At 39.8% G+C, this 12,322-nt stretch overlaps 1 protein-coding gene across 2 annotated transcripts; it reads left to right on the forward strand.

The window, feature by feature from the left end:
- Positions 1 to 381: 381 nt before the first annotated feature.
- LOC134676174 (zinc finger protein 883-like) lies at positions 382 to 12,310 on the forward strand. Of its 2 annotated transcripts, none has more exons than XM_063534489.1 (5): positions 382 to 638; positions 1,271 to 1,406; positions 2,498 to 2,563; positions 3,563 to 3,640; positions 7,393 to 9,081. In XM_063534489.1, exons 1-5 carry the CDS (start codon positions 471 to 473, stop codon positions 8,712 to 8,714), a joined length of 1,770 nt encoding a protein of 589 aa, XP_063390559.1. In that variant the 5' UTR covers positions 382 to 470; the 3' UTR covers positions 8,715 to 9,081. The 2 variants fall into 2 exon arrangements, with proteins under 2 accessions (XP_063390559.1, XP_063390560.1); XM_063534490.1 differs by lacking the exon at positions 7,393 to 9,081 and adding an exon at positions 10,543 to 12,310 and having other exon boundaries at positions 383 to 638.
- The last annotated feature ends 12 nt before the right edge of the window (positions 12,311 to 12,322 follow it).

Raw genomic sequence — 12,322 nt, forward strand, 5'->3', positions numbered from 1 at the left:
AGATTTTACTGTAGTTACCTGGTTTTTAGATAAGCTATGTATATAGAAACACAGATAGAAGTTATGTATGAAAAAAAAAATTCGCTGTATTTTTTTTACTTTGTTATTTGAAGTTAATTACAGGCATAGTTACCTACACCATACTTTATACTATTGTAACGACAAAGCTTCAAAGCAATCTAGCTAGTGGTTTTAAAATGAGAGCGTAACTACGTTTATATGGAGAACCGAGCTTGCTGCGGACTCTTATATCTCTCTACTGTATCTAATACCTATTATTATAATAGAATATGGATGGAGTTGAGTACGTCTAAAAACTGTGAGTTAAGTTAAAGATTTGTTTGGTTAATCATATGGGAACACTGTGTGCCAACGCCATTGGGGCCATCGAGTCATCTGTCACATTCATACATTACAAAAAGCTTAAATAAATAATACTAATGTTTTGAAATTGAAACAAATTAGTTTTAATGATGGAAGATTACGATAGTGATGCAGTTATTAATGCCATAGAGGCGATGCATTCCTGTCGCTGCTGCCTGCGGCGCCCTCCGGACAAGGGCTTGAAGACTTTGTATACTCATGTTGGAAAAACTGAGATATATTTGGATATGCTTCAAGAATGCTTTAATATACGTGTAAGTACGGCCGCTTTTAGACTTATTATTCATTTGAAATATTATTCTATTACCTACTAATAAACTTAGTTGCACATAATTATAGCTTACAAAATTAGGTCGATCATAATTTTGTCACTCGTTGCCACGGTTACGACTGTTCTTTTAGACGCATTAAATTTAACAGTATAAGTATGGTATAAGTTCGCATATTTTTTGCCAAGTATAACAAATATAACTTATAGGTTAAAGAGTGTCTCCTTAGCATATAAATCTTATAATTTCTGGATTTTATGGCGTTGTTACCCAATTGGTATATTACAAAAAAAGAAAATGTAATAACAATGAAAGTGTAAAAATAACAAAAAGGCATGAAATAAAGGCTATTACTATAATGTTACATCAACTAAACAGCCGTCTAAATTTTGAAATTAAAGTAAAACCTCAGGGCACGATTTGAACCTTTTTTTTGTTATTAGTTGTTAAATATCTCATAACAAAATGGATAAATGTGCAAGTAACTCTGTCTGTCTGTTACAGACATGGTAGTTTTCATCAATCATCATCTCCGTTCCATGTAGATAAAGTCACAGGCGGAAGGTAATTTTTATCATTTTGTAAACATTTTTATTAAAATCGTACTTTCCTTCTAGGTTGCAATGAGCAGTGACGACGAGAGTGGAATCTGCGAGGCGTGCGTAGGGCGTCTGCGGGACGCAAGCGAGTTCAAGCAGCTAGTGCAGCGCAGCCAGGCCGAGCTGCAGCGGTTGCAGTTCATTCATTTTTTGGGTAAGCAATAATGGCATGTATTTTATTTATGATAAAGGAGGCTAACAACCTGATGATAAGCGATTACGGTGCACATGGCCGTAACACCAGAGGGGTTGAAAATGCGATGCCGGCCTTGAGGAGAGATGAGAGTACACTTCTCTTAAGGGTCTGAAGGTTCTGGAAACAGGCGACAGTCAATGAAGTTTCTGGAGAAATGCACAGTTGAGGACTGCCCACCATCTTAGTGGTGAATATGGAAATGTCGTCGTGTAGAGAGTGATGGTGGAGAGAGGTGGCAGGGATTAAATAGCCTCTTCCGTCACCTATAGTTCGTTTTTTTTAGCATTAGAAAGAACTTGAAAGAAGGTAAGCGATCTTGGCATGTCTAGAAATAGAAAAACACTTTTTAAAAATCAATGACTATTATGAAAGCAGAAGAATATAAATGATCGTATTAGATTCATTATTGTTACATATTTGCCGTAAATTATTTTTAAAATGTGTTTTTCAATTAAAAACACGTTTTTTTTTTTTTTTTTTTATTATGAATGAGCTTACTCATGGCCACAGACTAGCCGAGGCGTAGACGTGGCCTACGATGGAGCCAGCTCGCCCAGAAGGTGCCTGTTCACTCTTGATTTGAAGGTTGCCGGGTTATAAGAACACGGAAATATAGACGCCGGCAAGGAATTCCATTCCTTGGCAGTGCGCATAAGGAAAGTAGAAGCAAAGCGCTTCGTGCGAATTGGTGGAATAACTACCAAGTAAGGATGGAAACCGGCCGTGCGTCTAAAAGTCCGATGGTAGAATGGGGACGGTGGAATAAGCTCGTGTAGCTCATGGGCACACTCCCCGAAGTGCAACCTGTAGAATACCGACAGGCTGGCGACTTTCCGCCGATGGGCCAAAGACTGAAGCTTGTTTACCTTATTACGTCAAGATTGTTTACCTTATTTCTAATGCTAAAAAACCAAACTATAAATACATATTTAAATTCTAATATTTTCCTTTTTCTTATCAGTGAAACTGGTAAGCAAGTGGTACATCTAGTATATACCTATGATGTAGATTTTAGTTGCCAAGTAATGCAACTAAATTTCCTGTTTCAGATGAGAAACCCACAATCAAGTCTGAGGGTGTGGAAGGAAATGCCACAAATGAAGATTTTACGCTACGTAAGTATTTCTGTATCAGACGACAGACACTTACCACCATATTCATAGAACTTTAGTAGTAGTAGTAGTAGTAATCACTTTATTGTACACAACACAGGTACACACAAACAACCACACACCTTTACTGGAACTTTACAAATGTAAAAAAAGAATACGAACAAACAAATTATATTAATTAACTTTTTTTTTACCTCCTTGACAGAAGTTGATGAATAACATAATTTAGTAGTAAATAAATGTAAAGTTCGGTTAAATTTTATATGACATTTCTACTGAATACGTACAGACATAATCAGTTCAAGTGCGTGGCCCACTGTAATATACGGTTATGTACTGTACTGTAATACACCTTAAGAGAGACGGCACACCGCTTGCGTGACGTGTGCTCACGCTGCAGGTGTGCTCGTGCCTTTAATCTATATAAATATCAGTTCAGTACCTAGCCTACAAAGATAGACTTAGACCAAGCTAAGTTGACAGGGATTCTGATAGCACAGACTGTGCCAGTATTGTTTTAAACGTCATACTTTCATAGAAGTTTGACGTCATAGATTTTGATAGCACAGTCTGGGCTATCAAAATCGCTGCCAACTTAGCTTGGTTCAGACCAAGCAGGCTACTATCTGCCCATAGCTCGGTCACCATACAAGTTGTCCATTACCCCTTACATGAAGAATTCTGTATCTTAGTTCTTATCCATTTAAATTTAACCTCTAGCCGCCCAGAGACCTATAGAAAGGTCTCCTGTTCCATTCTAATTTGAACTTTGTGTTGACAAAATAAAATTTCATTTTGCTTGGCAAGGTTGACGTATGGGCGGCTAGAGGTTAAGGAACTTTGAATTGTAAACATTATATGCTGGTAACTTTCTTCTGACGTTTCCTTTTTTCTCACAAATAGCGTACAGGATTCCCAAGCTTCAAATATTTTACGAAGACTTGGTCTATACTTACCGTTTTACCGTTCAATATCTGTGTGTAAAGTTACTCTTTTCTTCAGGCGAAGTGCACCCGGTCAAGTTGGAGGCCAAGATGTCGGAGGGAGAAACGATCAACAACGAAGAGTTGGTACAAGCACGTATGTACTTATTTTTATCGTTGAATATCGTCAGGTGACAAGCAAAACTCACTAAGTACTATTAAAAAATTAAAGTAACAATGCACTTTATTACACTTGTAACACGGTTTATTGTCCAATAATTTCAATGATGTTAGTTAGTGAGTTTTGCTTGTCACCCGACGATATTAGGGTCGGGTTACTCGGGTTTACACGTTTTACTATGGAATTTCCAAGTTATAATTTTTTAGCGGCCCGAAAAGTAAAACCTGATTGACGAGTCTTCATATCTTATGTGATTGACGTGAATATGACATCGTTACTTACAGCTCTACACTAAACGGTCAAAAATTTATTACATTAAAACAATCATAAGTACATAGGCAAAGGGGTAGGTAATACATATGTGGGTAGGGTAGAAAAGTGGTTTCAATCGATGTGTGGAAGGGCGGCACCGTCGTCGAACCCAAGCCACCTGGCCGTCGACTTAAAACGGTGGCGTGTGCCTCGGATACACATGCTGGTGGCGCGTATAACGGCGATACTGATCCTGCATCTCAGCCAGCCCAGTATGGTGCTTAGAGAACGGTTCCACCGTTGAGATATGGTTTCTGCCATATGTTTTATAAAGGAGGACATTTGGGGTGCATATACGCTGTCAACAGATGTTACAAGTGGGGTGAACGTTGCATGTCGCATTTCACAGGCCGTGGAATATTTTCTCTGCTTTTCGTCTTCAGCTGATTTTAGTACAGATGTGACGGGTCGTGAGAGGTAAGAAGGAGCGTCAGTGTCAACGACACGGATATCAAACAACGCCTCCCTCTGCGCATCCCAAACGCCACGACAAGATAGATCTGCACGTAGGCCGCAGTCATTTTCCGAGATTATTGGTTCTTTTGTTACGTTGCCCCACGCGTGTTGACAAAGTTCACAGAATAAGTCTCTAATCTCATTGTGCCGCCTTGTGATTAGGCCTCCAGTTTTACAGCAGAGCGCGTGGTCGATGTTGAAGCTGCCGTTGCCACAGCCGTCGCATGATTGCGGCATGGCGTTTGGTGTTCTAAGTATGGTAGCGTATTGACAGCGCATCTCTGAATTCGTATGGGGATAGATCGAAGTGATCTTTTTTTGTTGGAATAACCGAGAGCCAATTTGAGGCCTTTGTTTTCATCTTGGCTGCGATGGATCTCTCGATTGCTCGTTTTTTGTTAGGTGTAAATTTTGCTAGGGTAGATTCTAGAAGTTTATTATCAAGGTCTTCTTTTTCTTTGCGGCCATCTTTGCGAGCATCTTTTATGAATGTATAGTGATCTGAAAGAACAATCTCTTTATTTTCGATAAGGGCTTCCGTGAGAGCTGTGCAGCTTTTTTTCGAAATTTCATAATTTAAATTAGTAGCATTAAAAGGGTCGCTAATAGCCAAACCGCCTTTATTTATAGGTAGAGAGAATAGATCGGCTTCAATAGGGGAGACGTCACTTCCAAAGAGCGTTGGGAGGAAGATAGTGCGTAGGGCATGTGTTAGTGGTTCAAAGAATTCGTGGGAGTTTTTCAGGACACGTAGTAAGTATGACCATTTGAATTGAATTGCTTTGGTGAGGGCAGTGTAGGCAGCTTGCGGAGAATCCTTGCAGATAAGAGATATTTTTTCAACGGTGGAGACGAATTTATTTACATTATTTTTTATGAAATCCTCTTTTCCTTCACCAATGTAGCTTCCCAGGAAGCGAGATCCGGTGACAATAGTTAGATTAGTACCCTTGAAGATCTGATGAGCTATTTGTTTGTCAGATTCAGATACTATGAGCAATGTCTTTTTGGCTTGCGGAAAGTAGCCAAAGGATGGTCGTGTCATATTTATATTGTTCCACCAATTTCGTAGATTTTTTAGACTACCCTGTGCTGAGGAATCGTCTGCATACCAAGATTGTATGGTATTTTCATCTTTCATTTTGTTTATGATGGGCAGAGTTGCAAGGGCATACAGAGGCATGGCCAGTGGGTCTCCTTGAGTTACCCCTTCTCTGCTGTATAGTCTCATGTCGGAATCGCGAATAACCAGTTCCGCGTGACCATTGTATGTATTATACAGAAACCGGGCGCCGTGTGGCCAATATATTCTTGCTTGCCAAAGAGCCAGTTGTCTATTGACAGCATTAAATGCATTATTTGCATCAACAAGAAGCATTCCCCAGTTTGAGTTAGGTTGACAATTATTTTGAAAGATGTCATTCATTGCGTGTATTGCACCTTCAATGCCGCTACTGAGGCCACTACAGAGTTGTGACTGGCCACATGCTTCCGTTACTTCGGAGCCGGTAGCTAAGATCATACATTTTGATAAGATTCGACGCAAACATTCGCCGATGCCGATGGGTCTCACTCCTGGGGATTTATCTAGGGCTACGAGACGACTTGACATTAGTGCTTGCTCTACACTAAACTGGAATAGAAATGTCTAAAGTGTAATTATTCTTACGTGTCTTATCATGTAAACAAACGAGACTTGAAAGTGTCATTCCAACAATAGGATTCATAGATAATCTAGACAGCGTAATGTCAGATGTCTGTGAGGTGATCGTTCTCCGATTATTAATGAAAATCTTTCTAGGAATGATATTTTTCAGTGGTTGTTTGGTTGTGGTACCCAAGCTGCCCAGGACCGGGGTCAGTGGAAGAAAAAGATTCGAGCCCTACACCCCAGCAGGGGGGTAACAGGATGGAAAGAAGAGAGATTTGGTTGATTTCGATACTTTGTGGGTTTCTTTAAGTATACGACAACATTTTAAGTAATGTGTGCCATTCAAGAGAAAAGTGTGATAATGTTTTCGAGAAGTCTTTGTTTACAACTTTACATGATAGGAAAAATAAGGATGAATAGACTTTAATGATCACACCACCTCCCTGCGACAATTGGTTTGAAGAACGGTCGTTAGTGAGTTTGAATCGACGTTAAGTTGATGACTAATTGCTGCCTTGTCTCAATGTATTATAAGCCAGTGTCGTGTACTATAGGAGCGACGTAACGGTTAATTAACACTTTGAACACCATGCGTATCGGGTGCGGCGCGTCATCGTGAACATTATCGGAATGCACGAAGGTTGTTATTGGTTGATATAGACGTCTTTGGCATTCAAATGAAATAAGCTTACCGACGAGGATTTTGGAGTTGCCACCAACGGCGCATAGCTGCGAGCAACGATATAGTGAACAGCTCAGGAGATGGACATGGATAATTTATTATAAAATTCAACAAGAAGGATTGTGCCCTAATATGCTAACTGTAAAAGTTACGTTGTGAAATACATTTAGTATATCTTTGTAATGGTGTGTAATAAATGCTTTGTAATAATTATTTATCATTTACTAAGTTAAAATTGTCCAAAATTTTGGACAAGGATTCCAAGAAATTGGAACAAAAATTTACTCTTTTAACATTTCTAAGCACATTTGGAACTTACTACCTATTTTTTTTATAGTTCGGAACTATTTTAAAATAAACAAAGTTATAAATACACGAATTAATTCCTACGCCCATAACCCCGGGGGTATACATATGAAGGCATACAGATGTAGTGCATAATATTTTCTGTCGTGTCTTTTTCAGTTAGTCCGAGTACTGAGGTTGACAAATACGAACGTTTCCGAGAAAATACGATGGAAAACAATTATGCACTACATCTGTACCCGGGTCACCATGAACCGTGTATTAAAAACTTCTAAACATTAAGTTCAGTAATTACATCCTATAAGCAATTTTTCTTTCTAGTGCCATTAGCCGTTCCACCACCAGCCCCAGCGCGGACGAGGAACGATTCCAGCCACGCCTTAGATCAACTCGAGAAGCTGACCGGCTCAAAGACAGCAAGCACTCTCACAGAGTCCTCCGCGTCCGCCATCGCAAGGCAACAAATGGCGAAGCTGGCACACCTTCCCCCCGCACCACCCTTGGACGCTCACCCAGCACAGCCTGCTCCTCGCAACAGGGGACCCCCCACACCTGTCTCCTGCGATATATGCAAAAGACAATTCCAGTTTAAACATCTCCTAGTCAAACATATGCCTAGACATACTGGAATAAAGCCTTACGCCTGTGAAGTATGCAACAAAAAGTACTCACTGAAATCCGTCCTAAAGAATCACCTAAAAACTCACACAGACAACAAGTACTCTTGCGACGTATGCCAAAAAGAATTTAATTATGGATATAACTTAAAATCTCATATGCGTGTGCACACAGGCGTCAAACCGTTTTCATGCGAAGTTTGCAATAGAGAGTTTTCTAAAAAGCTTTCATTAAAAAGTCATTTAACCAGTTCTGGTCATTTACTTCCAATTTCTTGCAAAATTTGCAAAAAACGCTTCGCTCATGAAAGGGAATTAAATGAACACATTACTAGTTTGCATGGAATTAAAGAGACAAACCCACTTCAACCAAAAAAACGATACATTAAAAAACAACATACAAATGAATTTCTAGACGATCTTCAAACAAATAATCCGCATACAAAGGAACAAGAAGAAGAAACAAGAAATAATACAAATCTCTCAGGCCAATTATTCTGCTGTGAAATATGTGGAAAGCAATATAGACTTAAGAAATTATTCGATGCCCACATGAACAGACACACGGGGGTGAAGCTCGAGTCCTGCACCTTATGTGACAAACGCTTTGCAGAAAAAAGTACTTTGAAAAGTCATATGCTATTACATACTGGGGAAAAACCTTATCCCTGCGCGATATGTCAGAAACGATTCCGGCAGAGCTCAGCTTTACAATACCACATGTTAATACACAAAGGCGTCAAACCTTATTCCTGCGAAGTGTGTAATAAAGATTTCAGACATAAATCTGCTTTGAAAGTTCATAGCAAACGGCATACGGGACAGAAAGCACATGTTTGCGATATATGCAAAAAGGAATTTATAGTACTAGCTGCGTTAAAAGAGCATCAGCGTATTCACACTGGAGAACAGCCTTACGTGTGTAAAGTGTGCCAGAAGCAATTCCGGTTAGCCAGCCATGTCAGGAGACATCTCAAACGCGTCCACAATGAGGCAGTCTCCAATTATATTGTTATAAAGAAGTGATATTCATTCCAATTATAATAAGATTCACCGGTGTACTCCTGTTTGTCTCAGCCCCATGTGACCACCGCCGTACAAAAAGCGGAAACAAATGGGAATTAATTATATGAAAACTCTATTTCCAACTGTGCCCGGCGAGGACAAATGGGAATATTTCGATTCACTGCATATCTTAAGAGATTTTTATTAGTTTCACAAAGTCAAGTGACTATTTATGTTTTTTAGTACACCTTCGCCATTCTGAAATTATATGCTTATTTAAGTGAATAGGCTATTGTTATTTTATTGCTAACTATAAGTTTTATAAATATTAAATACAGTCAAAAATGTTATCTCTGGTTTTGAAAACAATAGAATACGGAATTAATCATTTGAGTTAACTGTAAACTTGTATTCTATTATATTTATATTTGTACTGTATGAATTCGTTACAAATAAAAGTGTACAATCAAACAGTTTTTTTTATTAACTTCACATGATTTACGTATATTTCCAGTTGGGGTAAGAATTAAGTTTTGACAGTTATCAATTGGACGTAGTTATGCACAAACGTTTCAACCCACAAGGACCTCCTTGATCTCTACTGATTATGAAGCTAATGCTTTACATAAAGTTAAATAGTCGGTCTAAGCTTAATATCTACATATGAGTATTTTTATAACTGTCAAAACTTCTTACGTTACACCTCGAATACCCCACTCATTGCACTATCACTTTTAACCCTTCAGGTGGCATACAACGCTTCAGGTTGTTGGAATTATAACTTCCTGTCAATCCGGCAGTCCTCGAGCCCAGCGGTCTGACGGCAAGAGGCCCGACGGAATGACACTGGTGCTTTGGAGTATGGGTAGTTGATAGCACCGTCCCATGTTCCAAGCACCAAAGATTCTGCTGGCGCTGCGGCTTCCGCAGCCGAAAGCCTCAAGCGCCGCAAATATGCCGCTCTGGGAAGCAGCTACATATTTGCGGCGTTTGGTGTCGAAACTTTGGGGCCGTGGGGGCCAAGTGCGCGTCGACTGTACACTGTACAGACTTGTCGGCGCGCCTAAGGGTCGGTTGCACCAAACTGTTACGAACGTTAAAGAGTCCGCTAAATTTTTATGTATGGAAAGTTTCATAGTAAAGGCGCGGGGCGCGCCGGCTGACGATGATCAGTCTGTCAAATGTGGTTGGTGCAACTGGCACTAATAGAGGCTTCTGGTGACCAGAGGGCTGGCCACTATTTACGAGGAAATACGGCCAGCCTTCTGGGCACCTTGCCCGTTGACGGCGATCTGGGGCAAATTTTGTATCTATAGATTTTTAAGTTTTATTATGTTTGTTTATTTCTTTCTTTGTTTTTATCAGTAAATATATTATAAACATCTTATTAAATATCAAATAGACATTCCCACTGCGGGAATATGCCACGCAAAGTATTAATTCAACGCAATCGAAAATACTAAGAAGTGCCAAACATTGGGACGTTTACCTCCAGCCTTGTCACAAGCTTCTCACATTATATTTGTAGCCTTAAATGAAGACTACGGATTTTAAACTACTATATGGTCATCTCATTCAACAAATCACTGTCCATTTTTATGTGGCACTTATCGCTGACTGTAATACTTCCCATTTATGTCTCGAGGCGTTGTGTTGGCTAGATTCCGACGGCGCCATCAGATCAGATCCACGCTAGCATATTATTGTATTGTCATAGGAACTACGGAAATACTACAAATTTCAACTGAATCAGATACTAAGAAATGGTTCAAAGTTACAAGATTTAAAGTACACATGTAATGTAAGTCTATGATTACATATAATTTATAGAAATTACTTTTTTTTCTAGTGCCATTGGCCATCCCAACACCGGCCCCTGTTGAGTCAGATGATGCTTCTGACAACGCCTTGGACAAACTCGAGAAGCTGGCCGACTCGGCGGGCATCACGGAGTCAGCTGCTTCCGCCATCGCCAGGAAACAGATAGAAAAGCTGGTCCATCTACCCCCCGCCCCACCCTTAGACGCTGCACCCAGTGGGCCAGTGCCGCGCACTAGGGGACCCCCCAAACCCGTCTCCTGCGATATATGCAAGAAGAAATTCCAATATAAAAGCCTCCTCGTCAAACATATGCCCCGCCACACTGGGGTGAAACCGTACGCCTGCGAAGTATGCAACAAACAATATTCGCTTAAATCCGTCTTAAAGAATCATTTGAAAAGTCACACGGACAAGTTCTCCTGCAAGATATGCCAAAAAGAATTCGCTTACAGACACAACTTAAAATCCCACATGCGTGTACATACAGGTGAAAAACCGTTTTCATGTGAAGTATGCAATAAAGAATTCTCAAAAAAACTCACTTTAAAAACGCATTTGTCGAGTTCCGGTCACTTACTTCCAATATGCTGCAAAATATGCAAAAAGAGATTTGCAAATGAAATTGGATTAAATGAACACATTATAAGCTTGCACGGAATTAAAGAAACAAAACAACTGCACACAAAAAAACGACATATAAAACGGCAACAAACAAATGAAACTCAAGCAAATGACCCACAAACAAAGCAACAATCCAAAGCAGTAAATCCTTCAGACAAATTATTCTGTTGCGAAATATGTGGAAAGCAATATAGACTTAAGAAATTATTTGTTTCCCATATGAACAGTCACATGGGAGTGAAACTAGAGTACTGTAATTTGTGTGACAAACCATTTGCAGACAAAAACACTTTGAGAGGCCACATGCTAATACACACGGGAGAGAAGCCTTATCCCTGTGAGATTTGTCATAGGCGATTCAGACAGAGCTCAGCTTTACAAGATCACATAATGATACACAAAGGAATTAAACCATATTCCTGCGAAGTGTGTAATAAGGAATTTAGACATAAATCTGCTTTAAAAGTTCACAGCCACCGACATACAGGCCAGAAAGCGCATTCTTGTGATGTATGCAAAAAGGAATTTATAGTTTTGGCTGCGTTGAAAATGCATTATCGTGTTCATACTGGCGAGAAACCGTACGTCTGTAGAGTTTGCAATAAGCAATTTCGCCTTCCTAGCACAGTCCGGAGGCATCTGAGGCGCGTCCACAGTGAGTCACCTTCGAGATACGTCGTAACACGGAGTAACAAATGTGATATAGTACTGTAACAAATGTGATATATAGTACTGTCTATTTCCATTTTGACAAAAATTCTCATTGATCCTCTAAAATGTATTTATTTGTAATTTGTATTAGTTAAGGGTTAGTAAGAGGTATATATATATATAATTCAGTCTATATACGTCCCACTACTGAGCACAGGCCTCCAGACTCATGCGCGAGAGGGCTTGGGCTATAGTCCCCACGTTAGCCCAATGCTGATTGGGTACTACACATACACCTTTTAATTTCTTCGCAGATGTATGCAGGTTTCTTCACGATGTTTTCCTTCACCATAAGTCTCATTGGTACGAGCCAGGACATGAACCCGCGACCTCCGGATTGAAAGTCGGACGTCACATCCACTCTGCCACCACCGCCTATAAATTTATACATATTTTACTGTAACTGACCTAAAACAACTTGTTTCCAGTTGCAACCCCAATTCTTTATTAGACATAGAGTTAGACCAAACTTCTAT

This window comes from Cydia fagiglandana, chromosome 24, assembly GCF_963556715.1.
Source record: "Cydia fagiglandana chromosome 24, ilCydFagi1.1, whole genome shotgun sequence".
NCBI classification, from domain to species: Eukaryota; Metazoa; Arthropoda; class Insecta; order Lepidoptera; family Tortricidae; genus Cydia; species Cydia fagiglandana.

What these genes read in the sequence shown, in the direction of transcription:
- LOC134676174 (XM_063534489.1), top strand. Translation starts at nt 471, where the DNA reads ATGATGGAAGATTACGATAGTGATGCAGTTATTAATGCCATAGAGGCG. An exon ending in GCAGTTCATTCATTTTTTGG is followed by an intron (nt 1,407 to 2,497) that starts GTAAGCAATAAT and finishes TTCCTGTTTCAG; the next exon opens with ATGAGAAACCCACAATCAAG. An exon ending in CGAAGAGTTGGTACAAGCAC is followed by an intron (nt 3,641 to 7,392) that starts GTATGTACTTAT and finishes TTTTCTTTCTAG; the next exon opens with TGCCATTAGCCGTTCCACCA.